General features: G+C 38.2%; 1 protein-coding gene across 2 annotated transcripts in view; it reads right to left on the bottom strand.

Annotated features, from left to right (window-relative positions):
* Window positions 1-27,287, bottom strand: part of LOC135212692 (huntingtin-interacting protein 1-related protein-like) — a 233,418-nt gene that overhangs the window by 67,552 nt on the left and 138,579 nt on the right. For both annotated transcript variants that reach the window (XM_064246371.1, XM_064246370.1), the window contains exons 7-10: window positions 20,150-20,290; window positions 12,735-12,873; window positions 7,956-8,153; window positions 7,698-7,809 (exon numbers count right to left, since the gene is read on the bottom strand). In XM_064246371.1, the coding sequence (XP_064102441.1) occupies window positions 7,698-7,809; window positions 7,956-8,153; window positions 12,735-12,873; window positions 20,150-20,290 (590 nt within the window). The remainder of the gene's footprint in view (window positions 1-7,697; window positions 7,810-7,955; window positions 8,154-12,734; window positions 12,874-20,149; window positions 20,291-27,287) is intronic.

Below are 27,287 nucleotides of genomic sequence, written 5' to 3'. Positions count from 1 at the left end.
GAATTAGATAAAAACTTTTTTTAACAAATATTTTTCTTTAAAACATAGGATTTTTTATTTGTTTTTTAAAGTATATCTCCTTCCTTATTTATCATTCAATTTAAAGAAAAAAGTAATAGTAGAAAGTTTAATACCTATCAAATAAAACGGCAAACTCAGAAATCCAATATGTGATGTGTGCTATTTAAAAAAAATATTTTTAAAAAATCAATAAAAAATACCCTAAAATATTGGTAAAAAAATTTTTGAGAAAAAAAAAAAAATAAATAAATTTGCCCGTGTTTCCTCTCAAAAAAAAAAAAACATTTCTTTATTCCATTGCTTTTTAAAAGATTATTAAAACCATTCATAGGGTAAAAGGGATTTTTAGAATTTGAATGTAGAAATGTATGTTTTGAGAAAAACGCAGTTTAAAGTTTGCTAACCAATTTATTTTTGCTTTCAGGGGAAGCATTAATTAGTTTCTTGGAAAAGCTTACATGGAATATCTGTTTCCTTCTTTTTAATTAGAGATATTATTCACCACCTCTTAAAAAAAAAACATTTATCACTTTAAGGGCAAATTAGTTTAATATTATTTTTGTGGGTTTATCCGTAAGACGCCAACTTTTTCTACTCTTGTTCTGCCAAGTTTTTAGAAGGCTAATGAGCCCCTCCTTCATATCCTCCTTTTAATGTTCTTTGCTGCTTTTGCTTTCTTGAATGCATAGCAGACCTTCGTTTCCTGGTCTTCTGATTCATCTGAAGGCCTTTCAGGTTTTCTCCTGTCGTTTTTCTCATAATAGGCAGCAATGAACTTGGTGCAAAGCCGAGATTATGTTCCATTGCAGCAATATGTTTTGATATATAAATGAAGCTGTTGTTTCACCGATATGTTCTGTTTTCACACTTTCAGATGGCACCTCAGACTTACACTTTAGTTTCAAGTCAACATCAAAACTGCTTTTATCAATTTCATGTGTTATATTGCTGTCACACTGCCCGCAATACGTCGAACTAAAAGCATCTTTTAGAGCTCTCAAGGGTAATGAAACTATTTCTCCATCATTGCTTACACTCAGAACGTCTTCTTTTTCAGTCATATAACTTCTCAATAAAAAAACTCCTTAGGTTGGCTCCTGATAAAACACTGACATCACCCGCTACATCATGGACATCAATTACATCTTGAAAATGCTCATTCTCTTCCTCCTCCCCCTCTTCATCATCAGATAACTTCAAAACAAAAGTCTTGTCGGTTGCCATCCTCCATCATCATCTTGATATATTTGTGCAAGGGAATAATAGATTTCCCTCGGAGCTTCGAAATAGGAAGTATTTGGCATCTCTTCAGCACACATGGCAGGTGGCGACATGTGAGAAGCTACATTAGCTCTCTATACTTTTAGTTTCAAGATAAGTTTTGATATTATGAGAGCTTGCTTCCCTTCGTTTACTAAACTTCTTTTTTGGCATGTTAGTAGTATATATAATACACAATTGATGTCAAAAAGTCTGAGGAAGTGTTGCAATTGATTGAAAATAACAAATACACGATTGCATAAAAAAATACAAGAATTCTCTCTCGAGACAAGTGGCTCACGTTATTCAGTCATGGGAAGAGTTGCCATCTTTATCAGGAAAACATATTGTACGGCATACGAAACAAAATGCAATGAAAAGAAACACAAATACTTAAAGAATGAATGGAAAATGAAATAGTAAAACCACCCCTAACCAGACCTTTAATTCTCTACTTGGATGTGGCCTTTAAATTGGCCTTTAAACCATTTAAAAAGCTTCGTATCGATATTATCTTACGTGTGGCAATGGCCAGGACCCAGATGTATGGAAATATGACGATAACTCATTTTCACGAATTTGAGCCAATTTCGCCAAAATTACAGGCCGCCGATACCCTTAAGAGAGTATTGTGGCTATTACAATTACTTAAAGAATATGTTAAGTCTGCCTTACTACTCAGAATACCTGTTCAAAAAAAGATAACCATGATGCTTGTACTTGTAGATAACATACTACCTTTGCTCCATAATTCAAATGCTGCTTTTCTCTATTTATTACTTTTAACATGGAGTTCTATTGTCTGCAATATTTCCAACTTCCTCTGATTTTTCACTCACTACAAATTGAACTACATAATTACTTATAAACTCAATTTTGATCTAGGCAAATGCAGATGTAAAATGTTGGGTAAAAACAATAATCTTAACAAAAAAATCACCTTCAAGGTTTGCCAACAATATGACAGTTGCATCTGATGAACTAACAAAGTTGAAAAATTAAGAGGGTTTTATCATTAATCATCTTTCAATATTGGTTTAAAATCATAAGCCACAGTGATACTAATAAAAATTTACTGTATTTCAGAACCCCAACAAATATCAATGACAAAACCAATGATAATAATACTATCCTCATAATTATAACCACTTGTTCATAAAATTGGTAGAACCAAGAAGAATAAAACCAAACACTTTGCTCATGAAAAAACCATTTTGATCTTATTGACTTTTCTTTTCCAAAACTCCCACTATAATACTCAAAACAAGAAGCACACCTGTTTTTTTTTCTCCCCTTCCTACTACTCCACTTTCCTTCCAACCATCCATGCAGACTATGCATGTTATTAAGTACAGGCAGTTCCCAGTTTATGGCAGGGGTTCTGTCCCTGGTGGCGTGCCAAAAGCCAAAAATCGCCATAACCCACAGCATCATGATCATAATGTGAATAAATAGCACTTAACAGTGCAATAAACAGTGCTTGTAAGCACCGTAAGTCTGGGTAACAGCTCCTTTAATCCCCTTACAGCATTAAAAAATTGGAGTTAATGGTGCCGTGAGGCAAGCTTCATAAGTCTGGAACAACATAACCCATACCTGACATAACCCGGGAACTGTCTGTAGTTTAACCATATGAATATATAAAACTAATTCAGTCTCGCACGTTAGAACAAGTGGTTTTGTTTTAATATGACTTTGACTTCAATAAAATTTCAGTTCTTTACAAAACTAAAAACTGGATACAGTGGACCTCCCCCTTATTTGCAGTTCGGCAATCATAGATTCAGTTACTCATGATTTTTCTGTGCCACATTTTTTTCAATAAATCACAGAAAAATCAGTCATTTGCAGACTTTTTCATCTAAAAAAATTCACTGATTAGGCAATCCCCGGTTAGTGGCAAACTTGTTTTATGGGGCTTGTCTAAAGCAGAAAATTGGCGCCAGATGGAGTTCAGTCGGCAGGAGCCGGTGCCACTGGGGCCACCAGAACCGACACGGGATCCATCGGAGCCACAGGGGGACACTCAGGGGGACCTCGAGGGAGCGGCGCACTCGGGAACCGATTGTGGGGACCAGGAGGTCCACGAGTGATGACGTCTACGGTGCAAGTCGTCCCGGCGACGGTAGCTCCTACTCCAACCCCTGCGGTCCCGGCTACGATGGCGAGATCTGGACCTACGTTCCGGGGAGAAGGAGAACGAACGCCCTCGACTCCTGTAGTATTTCCTCCTGGAATGGCAGCGCCTCCTTGAAGATCTGCAAGAGGAACCGCAAGATGACGATCTCCCATCCGAAGATCCGCCTCTCCTCCTGTCTCTTCTGCGGCGACTCCTGTCCCGGGGTGAGCGGGAGGAGCTGGCAGGGTGATTGGAGCGAGAGCAAACAGGGAGGGTCTCCCTCCCCCGGAGCTTCCCCTGCCAGTGAGAGCCTCTACTGTGGGGGGAAAGGAGGGCCCCACAGCGGGAACAACTCCTCCCTTAGGGGGGACTTACCCGGCGTACAGGGAGTGCCCGACCAGGGGCTGGGGGGGACACCCAAAGAATCCGTCATCTCCCGACATCTACCTGGATGATCCCCCACTTCCAGGGAGATGGCAGGGAGCGCGGAGGGGGAGGAGTCCCACGGGGATCCCGGGGGGACCGAGCGGCATACCCTGCTCCGGAGCAGGCCCCGCAGGCCACCACGAGCCCCGCACTCCTGCAAAAAAGAAGACCTGTCCGCCTGTACACCTCTCATCACAGACTCCTCGGGTCCCGCCATTTGCGGAGACCCAGCAACAGATTCACCTAGGTCTGCTTGCTGGGAGGGGACGGGGGAACACTCCTGAAGCCCTTACGGGGAATCCTGAGAGGGAGCAGGCGATGGCGAAGGGCCTCCCAGGCCACGGCTCGTGCTCCTACTACGTGGATCCTCCAAGGAAGCCTTCTTGGCTGGAGCACGAGGCTTCTTCTTGCGCTTGGTAGCGGCCAGATCCCATTAATGATCCGACCACGTGACGCACTCACCACAAGTAGCTTCCCACGAACAAGGGTGACCCCGACAGTTACTACACAAAGTGTGAGGATCAATCTTAAAAGGTGAAAGGAAGGACCCACAGGTCCTGCCCTCCAGACCTGGGCAACGCCGTTGCGATGAAGCTTCCATAAGAAACGAAAGACCAGGAAAGGACTGCAGGTCAGAGGTCGTGATCTTCAATCCTGGGGCATAACTGGCTGGGGGTCAGGAGGGACTAACCAGTTTTTTTTAGTCGGTACCGGATTGGCATCCACGATTCTCCTGCAAGTAGTTCGGGGTAACTATACGGCGTCGGAACAAACAGGGAGTTTTAGGCATTTTTAGAGGGGTAGTACATGGTGATCCAGCTATTAAAATACACTTATAAGCATTTTTTGAGGGGTTCTAATATATCGCGGATTACTGGTATTTGTGTGTGGCTATGGTAGCTGACACCCGCAAATATGGGGATGTCCACTGTAAACCAAAAATCATAAGGACTGACAAAACTTCCCTGACACTTTGTTTTATTCATCATTATTTTGTGAGTGTTTTCAATTACATCAAAACATCGCAAACTTTTGTCTAATAACACTAGCAGTAATAGTGCAGTGTCATGTTTTTGTGGTCTGTAGCCCTATCAGCACAATTCACACATTTGCCAAGCTTCCTAGCTTGCTTGCACAGATATTTTTTATCATAAATTTAAATTTTCTTAATTTATTTTATTAGCCGAGTCTTGTTACATTTCATTACTGCATTACCCTTGGAATCCAAGGTTGTGATTATATTTGAATTTACCAATTCATTACCCTTAACCATTAGCCATAAGCAAAATGTATTTCTCATATATTTATATTAGTATTATATTATTCATAACATCTTAAACCATTCTTATTTTGTGCTCACCTAACTAACATTAGTGTGAAAAATGCTTCAATCCATTATATACAATACATATGTAGGGAGTCCCAAGTTATCAGCGGACTTGGTTAATCACAATCCGGTTTAATGGCCCTTGTCTATTGCCATAAAATCGGCGATTTATGGTGCCATAAGGTACTGATAATATAGTTATGGCGCCATAACATACCTAACAGAGGCGTCATTAAGGGGACTATCCGCTATGTTGTGTATTTTTTTTTTTTATTATTCAAAATACATAATTTCCCTATATGTTTTAGACATATATAATACCTTCATCATACAAAAATTTCAAGTAATTTGAGCAAAAACTTTTAGATTTATTAGTGAAAATTATTTTTAAAAAAAATTTCGGTAGTGATTTCTCCACTAATATGACATAAATTTTATTGAAAATCTTACCAAAAAAACTAATTTATATATGGAATAATTCTGTCAGGACCGAATTTTTATTTTTTATTTTTTCTTATGATTTTTTTTTCTAGACACTCAAAAAAATCTAAAAAGAAAGAAAGAAAAAAATTGGCTCACAAGAATTATGGGATTTTTATTCTTCTTTCCAATAAAATCTTTCTCTCTAAAATTGGATAATAAATAACCGAGTAATGGCTACCAACATGCAAATAAGTATGTTTTTGAGTTATGAGCTCCCAAAGATTTGTATGTATATTTTCGCTTTTTTCTTAGAAAAGTCAAACCAACATTATTATAATTACTTTATTTGTACTTTTATTGTTGATTTCTACATCAAGGATCCTGGTCCTCCCCCTAAAAGTGGTATTAATACCCTAAGCGTGACACGAGACAATGATGTTGACGGCGTGACATGAGACAATGAGGGAGCTGATAACAATGAATTTTCATGTTTTTCTTTCAGCACACTCCTGGCCTTTGCTAATTTTGCTAGCCTTACTTGGTCAGTAGCCTTCTTGATCTTAGGTAACTTCGGCATTGCTATAAGTTCACTAGGAAGTTATAAAAACAACGTAAACAGCAAGTAAACAAACGCATGTGCATGCAACCACTTTGACGTCTGTGGAGTAACTAAGTTGTTCTCTAGTTGAGTTTCGCCTAAAACTGCCCAGAGCTCTCACACTACCTTTCATCGCTGCCAGACGTATGAGAATTTCAAAACAAAACTGAAAAAATCACTGTATATATGCAAAAATAAACACGCCAAGACGATCCTGTCAAACTCAGTCATACAGACGACGCAGTTATGATGATGTCATCATTTAAAAACCGCTATATCTTCATTAATTGTATAAATAATTGGCTGAAACTTCTAGAAAGCATGTATGGCATGTTTCTGCATAGATAGATATAATAACTCGATTTTTTTATTTTTTCAAGTTGATAAGTCATCCGCCATAGCGGACGGTCCCCTTAACCGAAACTCTGCGACATAGGCACCATAAATCACAGCGTTTTGGTTAATGACAGTTTTCACTTATGAGCACCCTGCCGAGAATGGAACCCTCGCCTATAACCAGGGACTGCCTGTACCTATACACACAAAAACATGCACACACACATCTGTATATGCACAAAAACACAGACTGGAGAGACTTTGTCAAGAAAGGTTCTGACACAACATTCCTGGGCAGTTTATACCCCATGATATTATGTATGATGTTGAAAGTTATTGAAGTTTTATTTAATATTAAAATCAGTAAACTGAAAAAACTTCAAACAGTATGTATTTATAAAATATATGAATTGAAAAACTACATCAATACGCTGTACAAGCTGTAGTTTAATTACTTCAATGCTCTGAAACACTTGGACGAATACGGCGTACTAACCACAACATGGCCATCAATTCATCAGTGTTGCCACCTAATATTTATGGTTATTTTATGCTTTCAAAATGCTGCCTGTCAAAACATCTTGGATGTCAGGAAATTTAATGAATTCTTAAATTTAACCTACAATTTTATTTTTTATTTTTATTTCATTCTTTTTTCCAAAATTACGCACATTCATTGTCACTGTCAGTCAACCATCAGATGTGGAGATGGGGGTGGGGTGGGGGAGGACCATGGGGAGGACTCCCATGCAATGAACAAGCTTAAAAAAAAACACACACACACACAAAGAAAGAGCAGTATAACTGGACAATTAGCGGTTACGGCCTTCCACAGATTTGTTCACTCAGTTAAAATAAAAGTGAAATGTTTACATTCTTTTCTGCATTTTGTCAAGTCAATATGAACAAAGTTTAGGAATTAACTCATCTCTAAAATATTGACTACCCAACTCTTGAACTAGTAATACATACTCTGGATGATTCAAAATATATTTGCTATAAATAAATAAAAAACTACTCTTTATAGTAAAGCAACAGAAACATCCATAATGTTGAAAAGCAAAAAAAAAAAAAAATTACACAGATTTAGGTACTATCTTACTTTAATAGTTATGTTCATCCTGTAACTCCTTAAAATAAATCATATTTGCACTAAAAATTTCTTAAGCATAGTAACCAAAACCAACCTGTCAAACTGTCCTTGTAATGTTGGCATACTCGTTATGCTTTCCTTGTTGCGTATTCTTTCCCAGACATCTGTACATTCTTTAGAAAACTCCTCTAATGCTGTAATTAAATCTGCAAGAAGAAAAACTTTTATAAGTCTAGTGTTTGTATAAATCAAAATCAAGTATAAAGAAAATGCAATACATTACATTATTCAAGTCTTTAAACTTTAATATGTATTAATATAGCACTACTACTAAGTTTTAAAAATTACTCACTCTCTGCATTTTCTATGTTTGGACTTGCATGTGAAGTAGCTTTTGCATACAACAAGAATGCAGCAACAAAATGGGCAGTTGTTGTTAAACTAGTTATTAAATAAGGTGCCATCTTATAATTTTCCAAATAACTTCCATAGGATGATATAAGTGTACCCAGTGAATCAGTAACAAGTGTCTGGTAGACAAGGGTATATTCTGAAAATAGAAATACAATTTGAAATAGATCAAATCTAAAGGAAAAATAATAAAATTATTCATAAGTACACAGTACAGTAGTACCTCGAGATACGAAAGGCTCAACTTACGAAAAATCCAAGTTACGAAAGCAAAGACGAAAAATTTTACTGCTCTACATATGAAAAGTTTTCAAGATACGAAAGGTTTCTGAAAGTCCGAGATTCGCCCCATAACAATTTTGAAACTCGCGCCGCACGCCGCCATCTTAGTGCTAGTAGACTCGCCACCATCCTCCTGCTCTCCCATTGGTTCCTGATGCTAGTCAAGCCATGAGATCCTTCTCTCTGATTGGACAGCATCCCTCCCATCATGCATCTTCTATACGTACGTGTTGGCGTGCCTTAGCTCGGCCACTTCGCACCCGAAACTTTACCGTACGCATTCGGCATTCGTTCACTCCAACGATTTCGTTTAGTAACGTAAATTCGTTAGTGATTTCGTTGCAGTACATATTATCGTGTTGTGCGAAGACTGTATTATTACGTATTTGTGTAACTTTACGTAAATTAACGTAGTCATGGGTCCCAAGAAAGTTGAAATTCACGGAAAGAAGCGCATGCTGTCTCTGGAGACAAAGATGGAGATCATAAAGAAGTACGAAGCTGGTATGCGATTGAGTGTGATTGCAAAGGAATACGGCCGTAATCCGTCGACAATAGGCACCATCCTTAAACAGAAGGATGCCATCAAAGCAACTACACCATCGAAGGGCATCACTATTTTGTCCAGCAAGAGGAGCCATGTGCACAACGAGATGGAACGGCTGCTCCTCGTCTGGATAAGACAAAAAAATCGTTGGCGATACAGTAACGGAGACAGCAATCGCTCACAAGGCCAGTGCTATTTTTGGCGATTTGATTGCGCAGGCGGAAGACGACGGAGGGGAAGGGACTTCAACGCAAACCCCAGAGTTCAAGGCTTCGCATGGCTGGTTCGAGAAATTCCGTAAACGGACTGGCATCCATTCGGTGGTGCGTCATGGGGAGGCTGCAAGCTCGGACACGAAAGCGGCCGAAGCATTTAAGAAGACTTTCGACGAGATGATGACCAAGGAAGGCTACAGTTCTCAGCAAGTCTTCAATTGTGATGAGACTGGCCTTTTTTGGAAAAAAAATGCCTCGTCGGACGTACATCACGGAGGAAGAGAAGAAGCTACCCGGGCATAAGCCTATGAAAGACAGGCTTACGCTCGCACTTTGTTCAAAAGCCAGTGGGGATTGCAAGGTGAAGCCCCTACTGGTGTATCATTCTGAGACTCCTCGAGCCTTCAAGGCCAACAAAGTGTTGAAGGAGAAGCTTCCAGTGATGTGGAGGGCTAATGCAAAGCCTGGGGTAACAGGCTTTTTTGTTCCCGAGTGGTAAAAATCTGTGTTTCGGCCCGACTGTGAAGAGTTTTTTGCAAGAGAAACGCCTCCCCCTGAAATGTCTGCTGGTGTTGGACAATGCCCCTCCCCACCCTCCTGGCCTCGAGGAAGATATCCTAGCGGAGTATTCCTTCATCAAGATTCTTTTTCTTCCGCCCAACACCACCCCTCTCCTCCAGCCCATGGACCAGCAAGTGATAGCGAACTTTAAGAAGCTGTACACGAAACATCTTTTCAAAAGATGTTTCGACATCACCGATACCACAAACCTCACCTTGCGTCAATTTTGGAAGGAGCATTTTGACATCGTCATATGCATCCGACTCATTGACCAAGCATGGCAGGAGGTTTCGAGGCGAACCTTGAATTCCTCGTGGAGGAAACTCTGGACTGATGCCGTATCCGACAGAGACTTTGAGGGATTCGACGTGGGCGAAGCTGGTGCTACTGAGTCCGAAACAGTTGACGATCCCAAAACTGTTTTGGAACCAGATCTTGACGAGATCGTTGCACTCGGCAAGTCCATGGGGCTGGTCGTCGACGAGGATGACATCAACGACCTTCTCGAGGAGCACCAAGAGGAGCTTACGACGGATGACCTGAAGGAGTTGGAGGCCATGCAACATAACGTCGTTCAAGAGGAGTTCTCCAGCAGCGGCGATGAAGAGGAGGAGCCTATGACAATGGTAGAAATTAAGGAGGTCTTAGCCGCTTTTCACAAAGTGCAATCGTTCATAGAAAAAAAGACACCCCGAAAAGGCTCACACAGGTCGTATGCTTGCGCAGTTCGATGACGTTTGCCTGAGTCGTTTCAGGAACATTGTCAAAAGCAGGCAGAAGCAATCTTCCTTGGATAGTTATTTTTTAAAGAGGCCTTCAGCAGGAGTAAGCAAAAAGGAAGAACCAGGTGATAAAAAACAAAGTTGAAAGCAAAAATTAAGAACCAAGTGATGAAAAACAGAACGTTGAAAGTGGTGATGAAGTTGAAATTCTGAGAAAAAAAAAAAAAAAAAAAAAAAAAAAAAAAGCCTACGTAAAAGTAAAAATAAAAGTTAAAAATAAAAAAAAGAAAAAAAAAATTTACGTAATTTTTAGATTTTTGTAAGTTAAGTGTTACAGTTTTGTTAAGGTGTTTCGTAAATTTTATTTTTATAGTTTTCCTTAAATTTTTTATATGTTTTCGTAAAGTTAAGTGTACGTACGTACGTACGTTATCTGCCGTTTGTCCTCCTCCTCCTCCTCTGCCACCACTTTCGGAGATAGCCTCACTCGAAAGGTAAGCTTCGACATTTTACGTTACAGTAATAATATTTCTTGTACACTAATTATACACTTTATTTACAGGTTTGGATTTTTATTCTTAATTTAGGTATTGAATGGTCTAAATTGTTGTAGTATTTCATTGTTTATAGGTCAATTTAGCTTTATTATGAAATTTAATGGGGTGTTTTTGGAGGGCTTGGAACGGATTAGCCATTTTACATGTAAAATGTGTTCCAAGATACGAAAAACTCATTATACGAAGGCCGCCTCGGAACGGATTAATTTCGTATCTCGAGGTACTACTGTATTAAAAAATTTTCAAAGCACTATATTACCCAAGTTTTAAACTCAGCAACATTCCTATAAACATAAAAACTGACGATTGTCAGTTTGGATTTATGCCAGAGAAATCAACAGCTGAAAATCTACATAATGCTGCACCTAAAGGAAAGTGGATCTGGTACTTAGGAAAACTGAGACAAATAATCAGAAAGACATTACATACAAAGGCAGAGGATATAAAAAAGACTCACAGGCAAATTGTTATGGTGTTAGTGCACCATAACACATAAGCCAATTATGTTACTGCACCATAACACAAGATCTACAATGAAAACATTGGGTGGTATATCTGGAAAATCAGGGAGAAATGTTGGTGTCTGTTATGCGTCAGCTCTGAATCCTTTGCAAAATATTACAGCATTGAAATAAGCTACAAACAAGTGTACATGTCCTTTGGAACTGTTATATTCAATAACTTACCCGCACATTATCACCATCATCATCATTATTATTATCACTGACTTGTTTAACCTTACCATTCAGCTCAAATTCTTAGCTCTTATAGGGCTGGCTCAAAGAGCTTTTCCTAAAAAAATATTATTATAATTATATAATTATTCAGATGAACCCTATTCATATAGAACAACCCCACAAGGGCCACCGACTTGAAATTCAAGCTTCCAAAGAATATGGTGTTCATTCGAAAGGAGACAGAGGGTGATAGGAAACCGAGAGAGATCACTTATTAGAAAAACATGGCTCAGACAAGAGAGATAACTCCCTTGCAAACACCAACCACAGACCTCCAAACAACCAACATCTCCAATGCAACTCTATGAGAAAAGCCTCTCTTGCACAAAAGACACAAGCGTGGCCACTTAAGTATTGTGGGTCATAAGGGTAGTTATCTTGGCATCTCAACAAGCAGCATGGATGGATACTACTCAGCTTGTTGCCAGCAAGGAGCCACTGGGGTTATTCTGAGAACTTGGAGTGACCAGTACACAGTTCATCACTTGAAATCAAACAGAACAGCAGAAAAGCATAAATAATTATGCTGTCCCAAGGGAGTTGGAAGGGACTTTCTAAAGCAGCCCAGGAGTCCAGCACTGGTGAGCTGAATGCTAGATTTTCTCTACATATATTTAGTAAAGATCATGTGTCAGTTTATATGTAAATCAAATTCTTGGCTGATCACAAATATATATCAACACTTTCAAGAGACATTATGCAACTCTATATAACAGTTATAAAGCATTACAATTAGTCTAAAAACTTACATCATTGAGAGTACACGGTCAACTACACTCATTATATGAATATGACGACAACCGTCTATTTTTTCCTATTGAAAAAAATACTCGCATTCCAAATCCTAGTGAATAAAAGCATTTCTCCTACTACATATTACAGTATTTTTGCTTACTCTAATTACATTTCCAATTAGTATCTATGATTCTATGATTTCAATGTAAAACAAAGCTTTTCAAAGTGAGTGCAGGGCTATGATTTTTTTTTTTTTATCTTGTGGCACAAAATTAAGATAAACATGTAAACTCAATATCAACAAAATTATTCAATACATACGAAAATGTGTAAAAATAATTGTCAATCTAAATAAAAAACATACCAGGAGTGCACTTCACATCTGCATGGGCTTCAATGTCAAAGTGAGATAGTGCATTATCCACTACCCTTTTGGCGCCATCTACAGAGCCATCAATACATTTATGAACACCAGACTCCCAATCAGCTTTGGCATCCATTACCTGTAAACAACCATAACCAAAAATAAACTGCTGGACATATACACAAAACATGAAGTTTTGCATGAAACAACTTGCAATTTTAATACTAATTATAAAAAAGCTCAATGTTTTTAAAACTCAGAAACACTATACATGATGACAATTTTTTTGAACTAGCATAACAAAATTAAAAGAAGAAATATTATCCATGCCCCAAAAATCTTGAAAACTCCTTTGGTATTCTTTTTCAAGGTAAGAATTCAATTAGTCTTACACCTGCATATACGGAACAAGCACGTTCTTTCATCGAAATATTAAAATTTGAAGCAGCAGCATATACTATATCTTCTAGTCACTTCCATAAAACTGCCTAAATGGAAGAACTTGTGAGCCCCTTCAAAACCACGCAAGATAGTACTAATTTTTTTCTTTTATGAGTAACCCTTATGATATAATATTCTATATTATACATTTTCATTTTTACTTTGCAAATTACCTTAAATGCTATCTAGAATCAAAGAATTTATATAAAATACATAATTCCCTAAACGGTTGAATACCCTCATATGAGTAAAAATAACAGGTTTTGAGTTGTGGTCAGATTACCTTCTGGTGAGTATCAATATTATATGCCATCAATTTGGAGACATTGGGTGGAAAAGAGGCTCCATTACTTCAATAATCCATAAATTTACTAATGGCAACTTTTAGACTGGCCCAGCTTGCCGATTCTAGGTGTCTCATAATTGTGTACTACTTGACTTCAAGGGGGCATGTACTGGCACTCTCTCACATGACATACTTTTATATGTCTGCTCATAAATATACCCAGGGGTTGCTGTTGGTTTTAGTTCCTATCTTTTATGATAGTATGTCCGTTATTATTATAATTTTGCAAAGAAAAGTACAAAGAAATATTGGAAAAAACACTGTCAGATTCTTGCATAATTCAATTTTAACTTAATAGAAGTTTTGTATTACTTATTAATCCGTATTCCAATTTCTGTTCCTTTCAAGTGTCCCTGATTCGTGACTCCCTTGAAAAGTGAGATTTCCTGGTAAGTGCTCCAGGTGAGCTCTCTTGGATATAGTACAAGATCAATTACTCTAACATTCCTAGCTATCCTGATTGGACTAATATATTCTTCTGGCTGCTCAATGCTTCCTTCAGCCCCAGTCTTGTGCTAACCTGGGGACCTCACTGAGAGAAGGTAAAACTAGTTATTCATTTAGTTGACTGACGTTAGTGGAATACAGTGGTCCCCCGTATTCGCGGGGGATCTGCCGTACCAGATCCCCCGTGAATAGTTGAGTTTTAACTAACAAAATATAGGCTGTTATCAGCCTATTTTGTAAGTTAAAACTCAAGAAAAACCAACTAAAAATGTTTATACTTGGATTTTTAATAGTTTTATCACAAAAAGTGCATTTTATGATGAAACTGATAAAAAAAAAAAAATGAATTTCTGGACGTTTCTCTTAGAAAAATACCGCGAATAGGCGAATTTTCCGCGAACAATGCAGGGAAACGTTCCAGAGAGAAATCCGCAAATGTGTTAGTCTGCGAATCCAGAGAATGCAAATATGGGGGGTCCAGTGTACGTTGAACATTTTCCAAAAGTCCCCTATATTTGTGAATGGCGCCTACACGCTAGGATTTGTCATGCTCTTGCTTTACAGTGTTGTCTGAGGTGTTGCGGACCTCTTCAGGAACCAAACCCCCTTTGGAGGAACAACCTGGGAACATAAATCATGGCCACTGTTAGGTATGTAGGGACTCTCGTATGTAAGGGTATGACGTATACAGGCAGTCCCCGGGTTACGACAGGTTCGGCTTATGACGTTCCGAGGTTAAGGCGCTTTTCAATTATGTTCATCAGAAATCATTTCCAGGGTTACGACGCATGTTCCAGGATTACGACTCCTACAACGCTCATCTGGCAGAAGAAATATGACACCAAAAATGCAAAATAATCAATATTTGAAGGTTTTTTTGATGAAAAATGCAATAAGAATGCAGTTTACATAGTTTTTAATGCACCCAAAGAATTAAAGGTAAGGTTTTCTTAGGATTTATGATGAAGTTCCAGCTTACGATGCGTCTCAAGAACAGAACCCCTGTTGTAACCCGGGGACTACCTGTATGTATGTATGTATGTATGTATGTAGTATGTATGTATGTATGTATGTATGTATGTATGTATGTATGTAGTATGTATGTAGTATATATATATATATATATATATATATATATATATATATATATATATATATATATATAAATATATATATAAATATATATATATATATATATATATATATATATATATATATATATATAAATATATATTAATATATATATATATATATATATATATATATATATATATATATATATATATATATATATATATATATATATATATATATATATATATACTATATATATATATATATATATATATATATATTATATATATATATATATATATATATATATATATATATATATATATATATATATATATATATATATATATATATTATATATATATATATATATATATATATATATATATATATATATATATATATATATATATATATATATATATATATATATATATATATATATATATATATATATATATATATATATATATATATATATATATATATATATATATATATATATATAATATATATATACAGTGAACCCCCGTATTTGCGTTCTCCGGATTCAAGGACTCACACATTCGCGGATTTCTCTCGGGAACGTTTCCCTGCATTATTCGCGGAAAATTCGCGTATTCGCGGTATTTTTCTATGAGAAATATCCACAAATTCCCTGGTTTTTGTTATCAATTTCATCATAAAATGTACTTTTTGTGATAAAACTAACAGTAGTACCTCGAGATACGAAAGGCTCAACTTACGAAAAATCCAAGTTACGAAAGCCAATGCGAAAAATTTTACTGCTCTACATACAAAAAGTTTTCAAGATACGAAAGGTTTCTGAAAGTCCGAGATTCGCCCCATAACAATTTTGAAACTCGCGCCGCACGCCGCCATCTTAGTGCTAGTAGACTCGCCACCATCCTCCTGCTCTCCCATTGGTTCCTGATGCTAGCCAAGCCATGAGATCCTTCTCTCTGATTGGACAGCATCCCTCCCATCATGCATCTTCTATACGTACGCGCTGGCGTGCCTTAGCTCGGCCACTCCGCACCCGAAACTTTACCGTACGCAATCGGCATTCGCTCGCTCCAACGATTTTCGTTTAGTAACGTAAATTCGTTAGTGATTTCGTTGGCAGTAACATATTATCGTGTTGTGCGAAGACTGTATTATTACTATATGTGTAACTTTACGTAAATTAATGTAGTCATGGGTCCCAAGAAAGTTGAAATTCACGGAAAGAAGCGCATGCTGTCTCTGGAGACAAAGATGGAGATCATAAAGAAGTACGAAGCTGGTATGCGATGAGTGTGATCGCAAAGGAATACGGCCGTATCCATCAACAATAGGCACCATCCTTAAACAGAAGGATGCCATCAAAGCAACTACACCATCGAAGGGCATCACTATTTTGTCCAGCAAGAGGAGCCATGTGCACAACGAGATGGAACGGCTGCTCCTCATCTGGATAAAAGACAAAGAAATCGCTGGCGATACAGTAACGGAGACAGCAATTGCTCACAAGGCCAGTGCTATTTTCGGCGATTTGATTGCGCAGGCGGAAGACGAGGGAGGGGAAGGGACTTCAACGCCAACCCCTGAATTCAAGGCTTCGCATGGCTGGTTCGAGAAATTCCGTAAACGGACTGGCATCCATTCGGTGGTGCGTCATGGGGAAGGCTGCCAGCTCGGACACGAAAGCGGCCGAAGCATTTAAGAAGACTTTCGACGAGATGATGACCAAGGAAGGCTACAGTTCTCAGCAAGTCTTCAATTGTGATGAGAACTGGTGCCTTTTTTGGAAAAAACAAAATGCCTCGTCGGACGTTACATCACGGAGGAAGAGAAGCAGCTACCCGGGCATAAGCCCTATGAAAGACAGGCTTACGCTCGCACTTTGTTCAAAAGCCAGTGGGGATTGCAAGGTGAAGCCCCTACTGGTGTATCATTCTGAGACTCCTCGAGCCTTCAAGGCCCACAAGGTGCCGAAGGAGAAGCTTCCAGTGATGTGGAGGGTTAATGCAAAAGCCTGGGTAACCAGGCTTTTGTTCACCGAGTGGTAATCTGTGTTTCGGCCCGACTGTGAAGAGTTTTTGCAAAAGAGAAAACGCCTGCACCCCCTGAAATGTCTGCTGGTGTTGGACAATGCCCTCCCACCCTCCTGGCCTCGAGGAAGATATCCTAGCGGAGTATTCCTTCGTTAAGATTCGTTTTTCTTCCGCCCACACCACCCCTCTCCTCCAGCCCATGGACCAGCAAGTGATAGCGAACTTTAAGAAGCTGTACACGAACATCTTTCAAGAGATGTTTCGACATCACCGATACCACAAACCTCACCTTGCGTCAATTTTGGAAGGAGCATTTCGACATCGTCATTTGCATCCGACTCATTGACCTAGCTTGGCAGGAGGTTTCGAGGCGAACCTTGAATTCCTCGTGGAGGAAACTCTGGCCTGATGCCGTATCCACCAGAGACTTCGAGGGATCGACGAGGGTGAAGCTGGTACTGCAGAGTCAGAAACAGTTGATGATCCAGAAACTGTTTTGGAACCAGATCTTGATGAGATCGTTGCACTTGGCAAGTCCATGGGCTGGTCGTCGACGAGGACGACATCAACGACCTTCTCGAGGAGCACCAAGAGGAGCTTACGACGGATGACCTGAAGGAGTTGGAGGCCATGCAACTTAACGTCGTTCAAGAGGAGTTCTCTAGCAGCGGCGAGGAAGAGGAGGAGGAGCCTATGACAACGGCAGAAATTAAGGATATTCCTATGGCGCTTTTCATAAAGTGCAATTGTTTATCAAAAAAAAGACACACCCCGAAAAGGCTCACACAGGTCGTATGCTTGCGCAGTTCGATAACGTTTGCTTGAGTCGTTTCAGGAACATTGTGAAAAGTAGGCAGAAGCAATCTCCTTGGATCGTTATTTTTTAAAGAGGCCTTCAGCATTAGCAGGAGAAGTAAGCAAAAAGGAAGAACCAAGTGATAAAAAACAAAGTTGAAAGCAAAAGGAAGAACCAAGTGATGAAAAACAGAACGTTGAAAGCGGTGATGAAGTTGAAATTCTGTAAAAAAAAAAAAAAAAAAAAAAAAAAAAAAAAAAAAAAAAAAAAAAAAAAAAAAAAAAAAAAAAAAAAAGAAAAAAAAAAAAAAAAAAAAAAAAAAAAAAAAAAAAAAAAAAGCTACGTAAAAGTAAAAAAAAAAAAAAAAGTTAAAAATAAAAAAAAAAAGAAAAAAAAAATGTTTATGTAATTTCTAGATTTTTGTAAGTTAAGTGTTACAGTTTTGTTAAGGTCTTTCGCAAATTTAAGTTAAGTGTACGTACGTACGTTATCTGCCGTTTGTCCTCCTCCTCCTCTGCCGCCACTATCGGAGATAGCCTCACTCGAAAGGTAAGCTTCCACATTTTACGTTACAGTAATAATATTTCTTGTACACTAATATACACTTTATTTACAGGTTTTCGATTTTTATTCTTAATTTAGGTATTGAATGGTCCAAATTGTTGTAGTATTTCATTGTTTATAGGTCAATTTAGCTTAATTATGAAATTTAATGGGGTGTTTTTGGAGGGCTTGGAACGGATTAGCCATTTTACATGTAAAATGTGTTCCAAGATACGAAAAACTCATAATACAAAGGCCGTCTCGGAACGGATTAATTTCATATCTCGAGGTACCACTGTATTAAAAAAACCAAGTATGAAAATTTTTAGTGGTTTTTCTTAAGTTTTAACTAACAAAATAGGCTGTTTTTAGCGTTTTTATAGGGGTTCCAAACATTCGCGGATTCTAACTATTCGCGGGGGGTCTGGTACGCATCCCCCGCGAATACGGGGGGACCACTGTATATAATATATATATATATATATAAATATGTATATATACAGTGGAAACTCTCCATACGAAAGTCCCTATGTACGAAAGATTCAGGTTACGAAGGGTAAATTAAAGTCTGAGATTCGCCCGGGCCATCGAGAACAATTTTAAAACTGGCGCGCCGCCAACTCAGTAGACTCGCCACCATCCTCCCGCTCTCCCATTAGTTCCTGATGTTAGTCACTGCCATAAGATCCTGCTCTCCTATTGGTCAGCATCTTTTCCATCATGCCTCTATGTAAAGGCATTCCTTGGCCATTTTTTGCAGCAGCGTTATCGTAAACACCTGGAATTTGTTTTTTCACATATATTTTGTTTGTTAACGTAAATTCATGTTAGTGATTTTGCTTTCGTTGTATTGTAAGTTACTTTATCGTGTTGTGTGTGAACTTAATGACTTACGTTATTAGCCATGGGTCCCAAGAATGTTGCTGAAGTTCACGGAAAGAAAAGGATATTTTCTATGGAGACGAAGATGGAGATAATCAAGAAGTGTTAATGTTTTCTGCCATTTGTTAATGTGTTTCGTATAGTTTAGTGTTAATGTTTTCTGCCATTTTTTAATGTTTCGTAAAGTTAAGTGTTCATATTTTTTGCTGTTTGTCCTCCCCCTTGTTGCCACTTTTGGACATCACCTCACTCGAAAGGTAAGGTTCCACATTTTACTACATATGTACGTAAATGTACACACAGTATTTCTTGTACCCTGTACACTAATACACTTTATTTACAGGTACAGTAATGGTTAGGTTAAGTATTGAATGGTCCAAATTTTTGTATTTCATTGTTTATTGGTCAATTTAGCTTTATTATAAAATTTACTGTGGTGTTTTTGTAGGGCTTGGAACGAATTAGGCAATTTACAAGTAAAACGTAGATCTGGATACGAAAAAATCAGGTTACAAAGGCCGCTTTGGAACGGATTAATTTTGTAACCTGAGGCACTACTGTATACCAAAGTTTTTTTTATTTTGGTTTGCTGTTCCTGATATTAAAAAATATTTTTATAAGAAATAAGGAAGTTGCTACAATGCTGGCTTCTCCACACACCACCTCATAACGCCTAAATACTAGATACTGAAACAACATGCAATCAATCGGTGCTAAATGTCAAAAAAAAAAAAAAAAAAAAAAAAAAAAAAAAAAAAAAAAAAAAAAAAAAAAAAAAAAAAAAAAACAAAAAAAAAAAAAAAAAAAAAAAAAAAAAAAAAAAAAAAAAAAAAAAAAAAAAAAAACTTACCTCAGCTGAGCTTTTCTGAGCCTGAGCTTCTAATTGGCTATGAAGCTGTGAGACCGTACTTTGCAAATCTCTCACTCGACCCATTATTTGATCTCTCTCCAATGTTACAGCAGCTACTTTTTGACTTAAAGACTCTGCTTCCTGAAAAAGTTATTAAGACATATTACTAAAACTTCAACAACTAGTAATAATGTTCAACTCATCTAAGCAAAACCCCACCCCCTGCCAAAATAAATTCATACACCAAGCTGCATCAGTACAGTACGTACTGCATTTTCAGCTGACAAAAATATCACTAAGGTCCCTCACAGGCATGAGACTACATACTACAATACTTTTCATAAGAATAAACACTAATTACATGAAAAGATTTTTTCAACTCCCATGCCGTCATTTCCTGATCTCAGTGAGTAAGACCAATTCTTGATATGCAAAATGTAATGTTAGTAAGTTAGCCGTAACTAATAACTTTGAGGCCACATCCAAATGACATTTCCTTTTCTGCTTGCATTCGCAAAGATGATTTTTTTCTGCCACAATACCCTGAGCATGCAGTATGCAGCAGCAGTAAATAAATGAGGTTTCATCAAACCTGGAATGAGTAATTTCATATTCTACTTGTTTCCAGATACAATAGACTTTAATATACATAAGTAATATTTAGAAGCATAACACCCAAAGTTAAGAATAATCAAATGATTCATAAGAAAGAAAACCTAAAAGGCCATTAACTTGCAAGTCATGCAACCATAGAATATAAACTACCATACCAGAAAGAATAATATAAGAAACAGAATAAAGTACAATTACATCAAGTACATGCATAAACATCAGTAACATACAAAAACCTTAACCTAAATATAAGACCATTCAATGATATTACTGCCAACTCTAAAACTTATGATCTTTCCACAGGTTTACAATAGACCTCAGGTACTGGGCAGTGTGATAGCATGGTACCTCAATGTGGATCATGGTACCTTGCAAGGTTAGCCAGCCCTAGTTCTTCTGGAGCAGGCACTGGAGACAAAACCAAAGGTTCTTTGTTGAAATAATATTCATGGAAGGTGACTAAACAAGACAACCTTCTGTTGCTGGTCTTAAAGAGGAAAAGAAAAAGCTGCAGACAACCAGACAGCAGAACTTCCATAAAACAGAAAAAAAAGTCTGAAGAATGTGGGACACATTTAGACTAGTCTTTCCCCTTTCTTTGCTGACCATATCTGTGTGCTAGGAACTGGATGAACTAATACAAGTATTCTTATAACCATCACTACTTAATTTGATAAGTTTGAAAGTTCCATTAAATATCCAGGTAATGTTGGTAGAGTGGTATGCATTTATCATTGTAAATGGATATAATTAAGGGAAAGAAACATGAGCATCGCCCATGCCATACAGCAAGGAAAGGGTGCAGCCATTAACAAGCCCACTATGTTTGTTTCAGCTAATCAGCTCACAGTTATACTTCATGTTGCAGTTCATATTCATACATTTCCTCTACTCCCAGCATCAATTCATCCACAATCCGTTAATTGCATCCAAAGGTTACCCTGCAATAGACTGTGTTTTTGTCCTATAATTCTTTAATTTCTATTCAATACTAAATGTTTTCAAATTTAAGAGGAAAGTATGCTTGATGAACCAACTAAATTTCATCAGGATGGAATTTCATCAGGATGGAAGTGAAATTTGTGATGAAAATAATAAAGAAACTGTTCAGATTCCTTGAACAAAGCAAAAGAAAAAGGTGGACCCAAACACCTGTCAATATGAAGATGGACTGGAATCTTGGCAAGAGATACTTCAGTGAGATGACTAAAAAGTATGTGCGATAAAATAAGTTAGTCCTGCTTGTCATGATTTGGTCATATAATTCATGAAGTTATCATGAAGTCTTCACAAACTTTTGGGCACTTGGTGAAAGGACCACCTAAAATCTGTATCAAAGCAGCATAATAAAACTAGAGGCTGTGGATCATCATCATCATGTATAAGATAAAAAAAAGAAATTCGGAAGGGACACATTAACTCTCACAATAAAATATGATAGCTGCTAAAGCCAACAAGAAGACTCTTTTTAGCGTCAAGCTTCTATTAGTGGCTTGTCGCAATGTTCGTAGGGAGCCTTAAGGCGCTGACACACTAGCGAAATTTCCGTTGACTTTTGAATTTGACGTCGACTTCTCATATTCTGACAACTTTCTGGTGTCATTGTCACAAATTTTGAAAAAAGTACCGATCGAATTCAACCCATCTCTACCGTCGACTTCATTTGTTTATATCTCTGAGAGCGTGCATTTCAAGTCATGAGGTGCAAGAGGGGTTCTTAGTACAATGGACAAGATTGCCAGAACAGTTTTTGGTCGAAGATATGGGGGGGAGACGATGCTTATAGGACCATAAGCATGATAGTTTTATGAAAAAGGGTCTTAAATGAAAAAAAATTACCAAGAAATCACCATGCGACTCTGGGAAAACTCCTGAACTTGCTGATTTTTATACATATAAGCATGCTATATCGTGAATATCAGCTTGTTATATAGCCTAGGTCTGCTCTCATTATGATTTTTGTTTTTGTTTGTTTGCATTAGCAAATAATATAAACAAAAATCTTTAAAATTTTTGCAGGGTTTCTCTAGCTTAATTTATAATACAGTCTGACTGTGGTTGTGTAAACAAGGTTATGAATAGCCTATCTAGGCTAGCCCTAGCTTATTTTTTTAAATAAAACTTTTCACGTCCTTTTAACCAGGACCGAACCCAAAGACTTTTTTTTAATTCTGTGCAGCATCATTAAACACATGCAAGCACAACCCACTATTTGCTTTGTGTTATAAAGCATAGTTGTTTTATCATTCCGAGAAGTCACAGCTTAGATGATTTGTTTACGTTTTGACGACGACAACCACAGTATGAAGAAGAATGTGTGTGACAATCAGAGTACGGAATGACGTCAACTTCTTTGGAAAGTTGACGACAAACTCGGAAAAAGTCGACAGAAATTTCGCTAGTGTGTCAGCGCCTTAAGGCTCCCTACGATCCATTGCGACAAGCCACTAATAGAAGCTTGACGCAAAAAAAGTCTTTTCTTGCTGGCTTTAACAGCTATCATATTTTATTGTGAGAGTTAATGTGTGCCTTCCGAATTTCTTTTTTTTATCTTTTACATGATGATGATGATCCACAGCCTCTAGTTTTATTATGCTACTCTGATACAGATTTTAGGTGGTCCTTTCACCAAGTGCCCAAAAGTTTGCGATGACTTCATGATAACTTCATGAATTATATGACCAAATCATGACAAGCAGGACTAACTTATTTTATCGCACATACTTTTTAGTCATCTCACTGAAGTATCTCTTGCCAAGATTCCAGTCCATCTTCATATTGACAGGTGTTTGGGTCCACCTTTTTCTTTTGCTTTGTTCAAGGAATCTGAACAGTTTCTTTATTATTTTCATCACAAATTTCACTTCCATCCTGATGAAATTTAGTTGGTTCATCAAGCATACTTTCCTCTTAAATTTTAAAAACATTTAGTGTGACAGTGCCTTTAGTAAGGCTAAACAATACCATGGTTAATTCCCAGTTGGGAGATTTTAGTTCTTTGGGAGAACGGGACTGCTCAAAACTCCAACATAGACATTTCCCATCAAGAAGAAATGTCTACATCTGTCATCTGTAGGATCAGAAATAGTGCAGCGTTATAACCCTTTATGGCAGACAGACACTGGTGTTTCTTTTATTTTAATGTATTTCAGAAAAATTACATTTCTATAATAAAATAACTTCTTGTACTATATACTTACCCAGTAATTAAATATCTATACAGTGGTACCTAGGCTCACAGACAGTCCTGTTCACGAACAAATCTGTTTATGAACCAGATGTTAAAAGGGATTTTGACGTAAGGAAAAATCTATTTCTGGGCGATTGGCTCGTGTCGCCAGCGAAATATCCTTTAATCTATTATTTCTAGGGTAAATGTACTAACACATACCAGAGAATAAATAAAATAAAGAAAAAGGTCAGTATAACTGACTCGCTCACCCTCCAAGAGGGTGTCGGTATGAACACTAGGCGAGTGAGACCACTACCACGAGCCAAATACCAATAGAAATCTCCCACAACAAAAACCCTCCATGAGGAGAGCCGACCCACAGAGTGAGCAGCTCGTACTACTACTACTCCATCCCATGCTGCCGACTGCTGCGCCTCTAGTGGCCATCCTGAAGTTAGCAGACATCTTGGGCGAAGGGATGGGTAGGGTGGGATTTCGCTGGCGACACGAGCCCAATCGCCCAGAAATAGATTTTTCCTTACGTCAAAATCCCTTTTCTGGGCTCAGCTCGTGTCGCTGCGCGAAATCGTACCAGAGAAATAGCACAAGATTGTAACAAAAGAAACAAAATAAAACAGAATAGGTCTCAAATAAAAAAAAAAAAAAAAATTAAAAAAAAAAAAAAAAATAAAGTAAATATAAAAAAGAATATAATTGCTAAAAAGATACAAATACACAGTGATACAAAATAGAAATATGCTTAAATTACCCTTAATTCTAAACATGTTTCTTATCATAAGGTAATTTACATATGTTACAGAGGTAAATTGGCTTACATGTAACAAAATAGTATCTGTGTAAAGGCATGTATCAAAATATATAACAGCAATTAAAAATGAACAAATTAAACAACAATGATAATATGTAAGGAATGCATATGACTTAATATACAAAACCCGTAACCATTATAATTAAGATGTATCCCCTAGCATAAAAATAAGGGGGTAACATCCATGAGATCAAAATCCATAATCATCTGTGAGTGTCCCTAGCAAAAAATAAGGGGCACCCACTACATCATCATCAAGCAGCTAAGACACCAGGTGAATGTAACTGAACACGGTAGGAATAGACGAACTGTTGGGTGAAGCAGGTAGAAAGGAGGACTGAATCTTCTACTACAAATTAACTAGAATCAGGGAAAAGGAAACTATGTTTCCACCCGCTGCTACTGCTGGAAATTTCAGAGCTTCCAAGGACTTAAGGTAATGGCGTTTGGAACCACTGTCGGCGATTTCCATCCGGTATACTTTTTCAACTCATCGAAGTTCATGTGTTGGAAATAATTAATTGAGGTGGCTACTGCCCTGACATCATGTGCTTTCGGGAAAGAGTCAGGATTGGCTTGCTTAATAAAGTACAGGATTTGTTGCCTGATGCCTTTAATGGATAAAGTTCCACCTTTTTCCCTCTTAAAGAGGGGACCCGATGAGGATGAGGAGGTCCTGGACAGAAAGGCTCGTAAGGTTGTAACTGGGCAAAGAGATACATCTTGTGGAAGGGGTAGTACCTTCCAAGGTTCCCACCTCATCAAAGGATCTTCATTCTTTGCTAAAAAGCTACGTTCCGGAGAAAGTAGTACTTCCCCTGTGGGAAGGAATTGAATATGATCCGGATCTCTGGATAGAGCCGACAGTTCTGAAATTCTTGCTCCTGAAGCTAAGCTTAATAAAAATAGGGTTTTTCTTAAGAGCATTATAAACGAGCATGTGTCATTATCGGTTTCTGAAGCCAGTTTTAGAACATCGTTTAAGAACCATGAAACTGACGTAGGCCTTACAGAAGGTCTAAGTCTAGCACATGCCTTAGGAATAGACGAGAAGTAGGAATCCGTCAAGTCTATGTTGAACCCAAATTGAAATATCTTTTTCAAGGCTGACTTGTTTGTCGTAATCGTGCTAGCTGCTAAACCTTTTTCAAATAAGGATCTGAAAAAGGATATAGCTGAATTAACTGTCATGATTCTAATATCAGATTCTCTCAGGAAGATTGCTAACTTTTTGACAGCAGCATCATACTGTCTCAAAGTTGAATCCCTTTTATCGGATTCCAAGAAGAGAATATTCTGAGGGTCAATATTCGCATCTCTTTTTGCCGCAAACTTCATGAAATCCATAAAGTTAGGGTTTTGAGAATCCCTGAGGAAGCGAACACAGTCTTCGTTTGTACTGACTGGGAGAGCCTGGGATTGGGGATCCGAAGAGGACGAAGGCCCAGCTCCAGAATTAGGGGATACCAATTGCTCTTCGGCCAGTCTGGGGCTACTAGAGCCACTTGACCCTTGAACGTCCTGAGTTTGTTTAACACTTTCATGAGAAGATTCACTGGAGGAAAGACATAAATCTTCTTCCAGTTGTTCCAGTCCAGAGCCAGGGCGTCCGTGGCATAGGCCAGAGGGTCCAGGTTGGGGGCTACATAACAGGGGAGTTTGTGATTCGCTTGGGATGCGAAGAGATCCACCTGTAGCCCTGGGACTCTTTGAAGGATCCATTGGAACGAACTGTTGTCCAGTGACCATTCCGACTCTAGGGGGGTACTGATCGGGATTAACGCGTCTGCTATGACGTTTCTCACTCCAGCTATGTGAGTGGAGGAGAGATGCCAACTGAACTTGTCTGCCAGGGAGAAGATGGCTACCATCACATGATTTAGATGACGTGACTTGGAGCCTCCTCTGTTTATACAATGTACTACCACTGCGCTGTCCAGAACTAGCTTTATGTGGGAGTACTTTGGTGGGCGCAACCTTTTTAGAGTCAAGAATACTGCCATTGCCTCCAGTACGTTTATATGGAACTGACTGAACTGAGGTGACCAAGTTCCTTGAACCTTTTGGACCTGGGAATACCCTCCCCAACCGCTTAAGGACGCGTCTGTGTGGATGGTAATCCCTGGTGGAGGGAACTGAAGGGGTACTGACACTGACAAATTCTTGACTTTCGCCCACGGCTGAAGTCGATTCTTTAGAATCAGAGGGACTGAGGATAGTTTGTCCCTGGACCTGACATTTGCTCGTGAGCGCCAGATTCTGGTTAGGTCCTTCAGTTTGGCTTTCATTAAGACGTTTGTCACTGATGCAAACTGGAGAGAACCCAGGATCCTCTCCTGAGCTCTCCTTGACGCCAGTTTGTGACTTAGAAATTGCTTGACTGACTTCGCTATTTCTTTCCTTTTGGTTGATGGAATCGACAGAGTATGGGAGGATAGATTCCATTGAATGCCCAGCAACCTGAAAGTCTGACTCTGGAGTGAGTCTTGACTTGGTCCTGTTATCTTGAAGCCTAGTATTCCAGG

Source organism: Macrobrachium nipponense, chromosome 41, assembly GCF_015104395.2.
Source record: "Macrobrachium nipponense isolate FS-2020 chromosome 41, ASM1510439v2, whole genome shotgun sequence".
NCBI classification, from domain to species: Eukaryota; Metazoa; Arthropoda; class Malacostraca; order Decapoda; family Palaemonidae; genus Macrobrachium; species Macrobrachium nipponense.
Note: the sequence above shows the minus strand (reverse complement) of the source record. Positions and strands in the feature narration are given on the sequence as shown.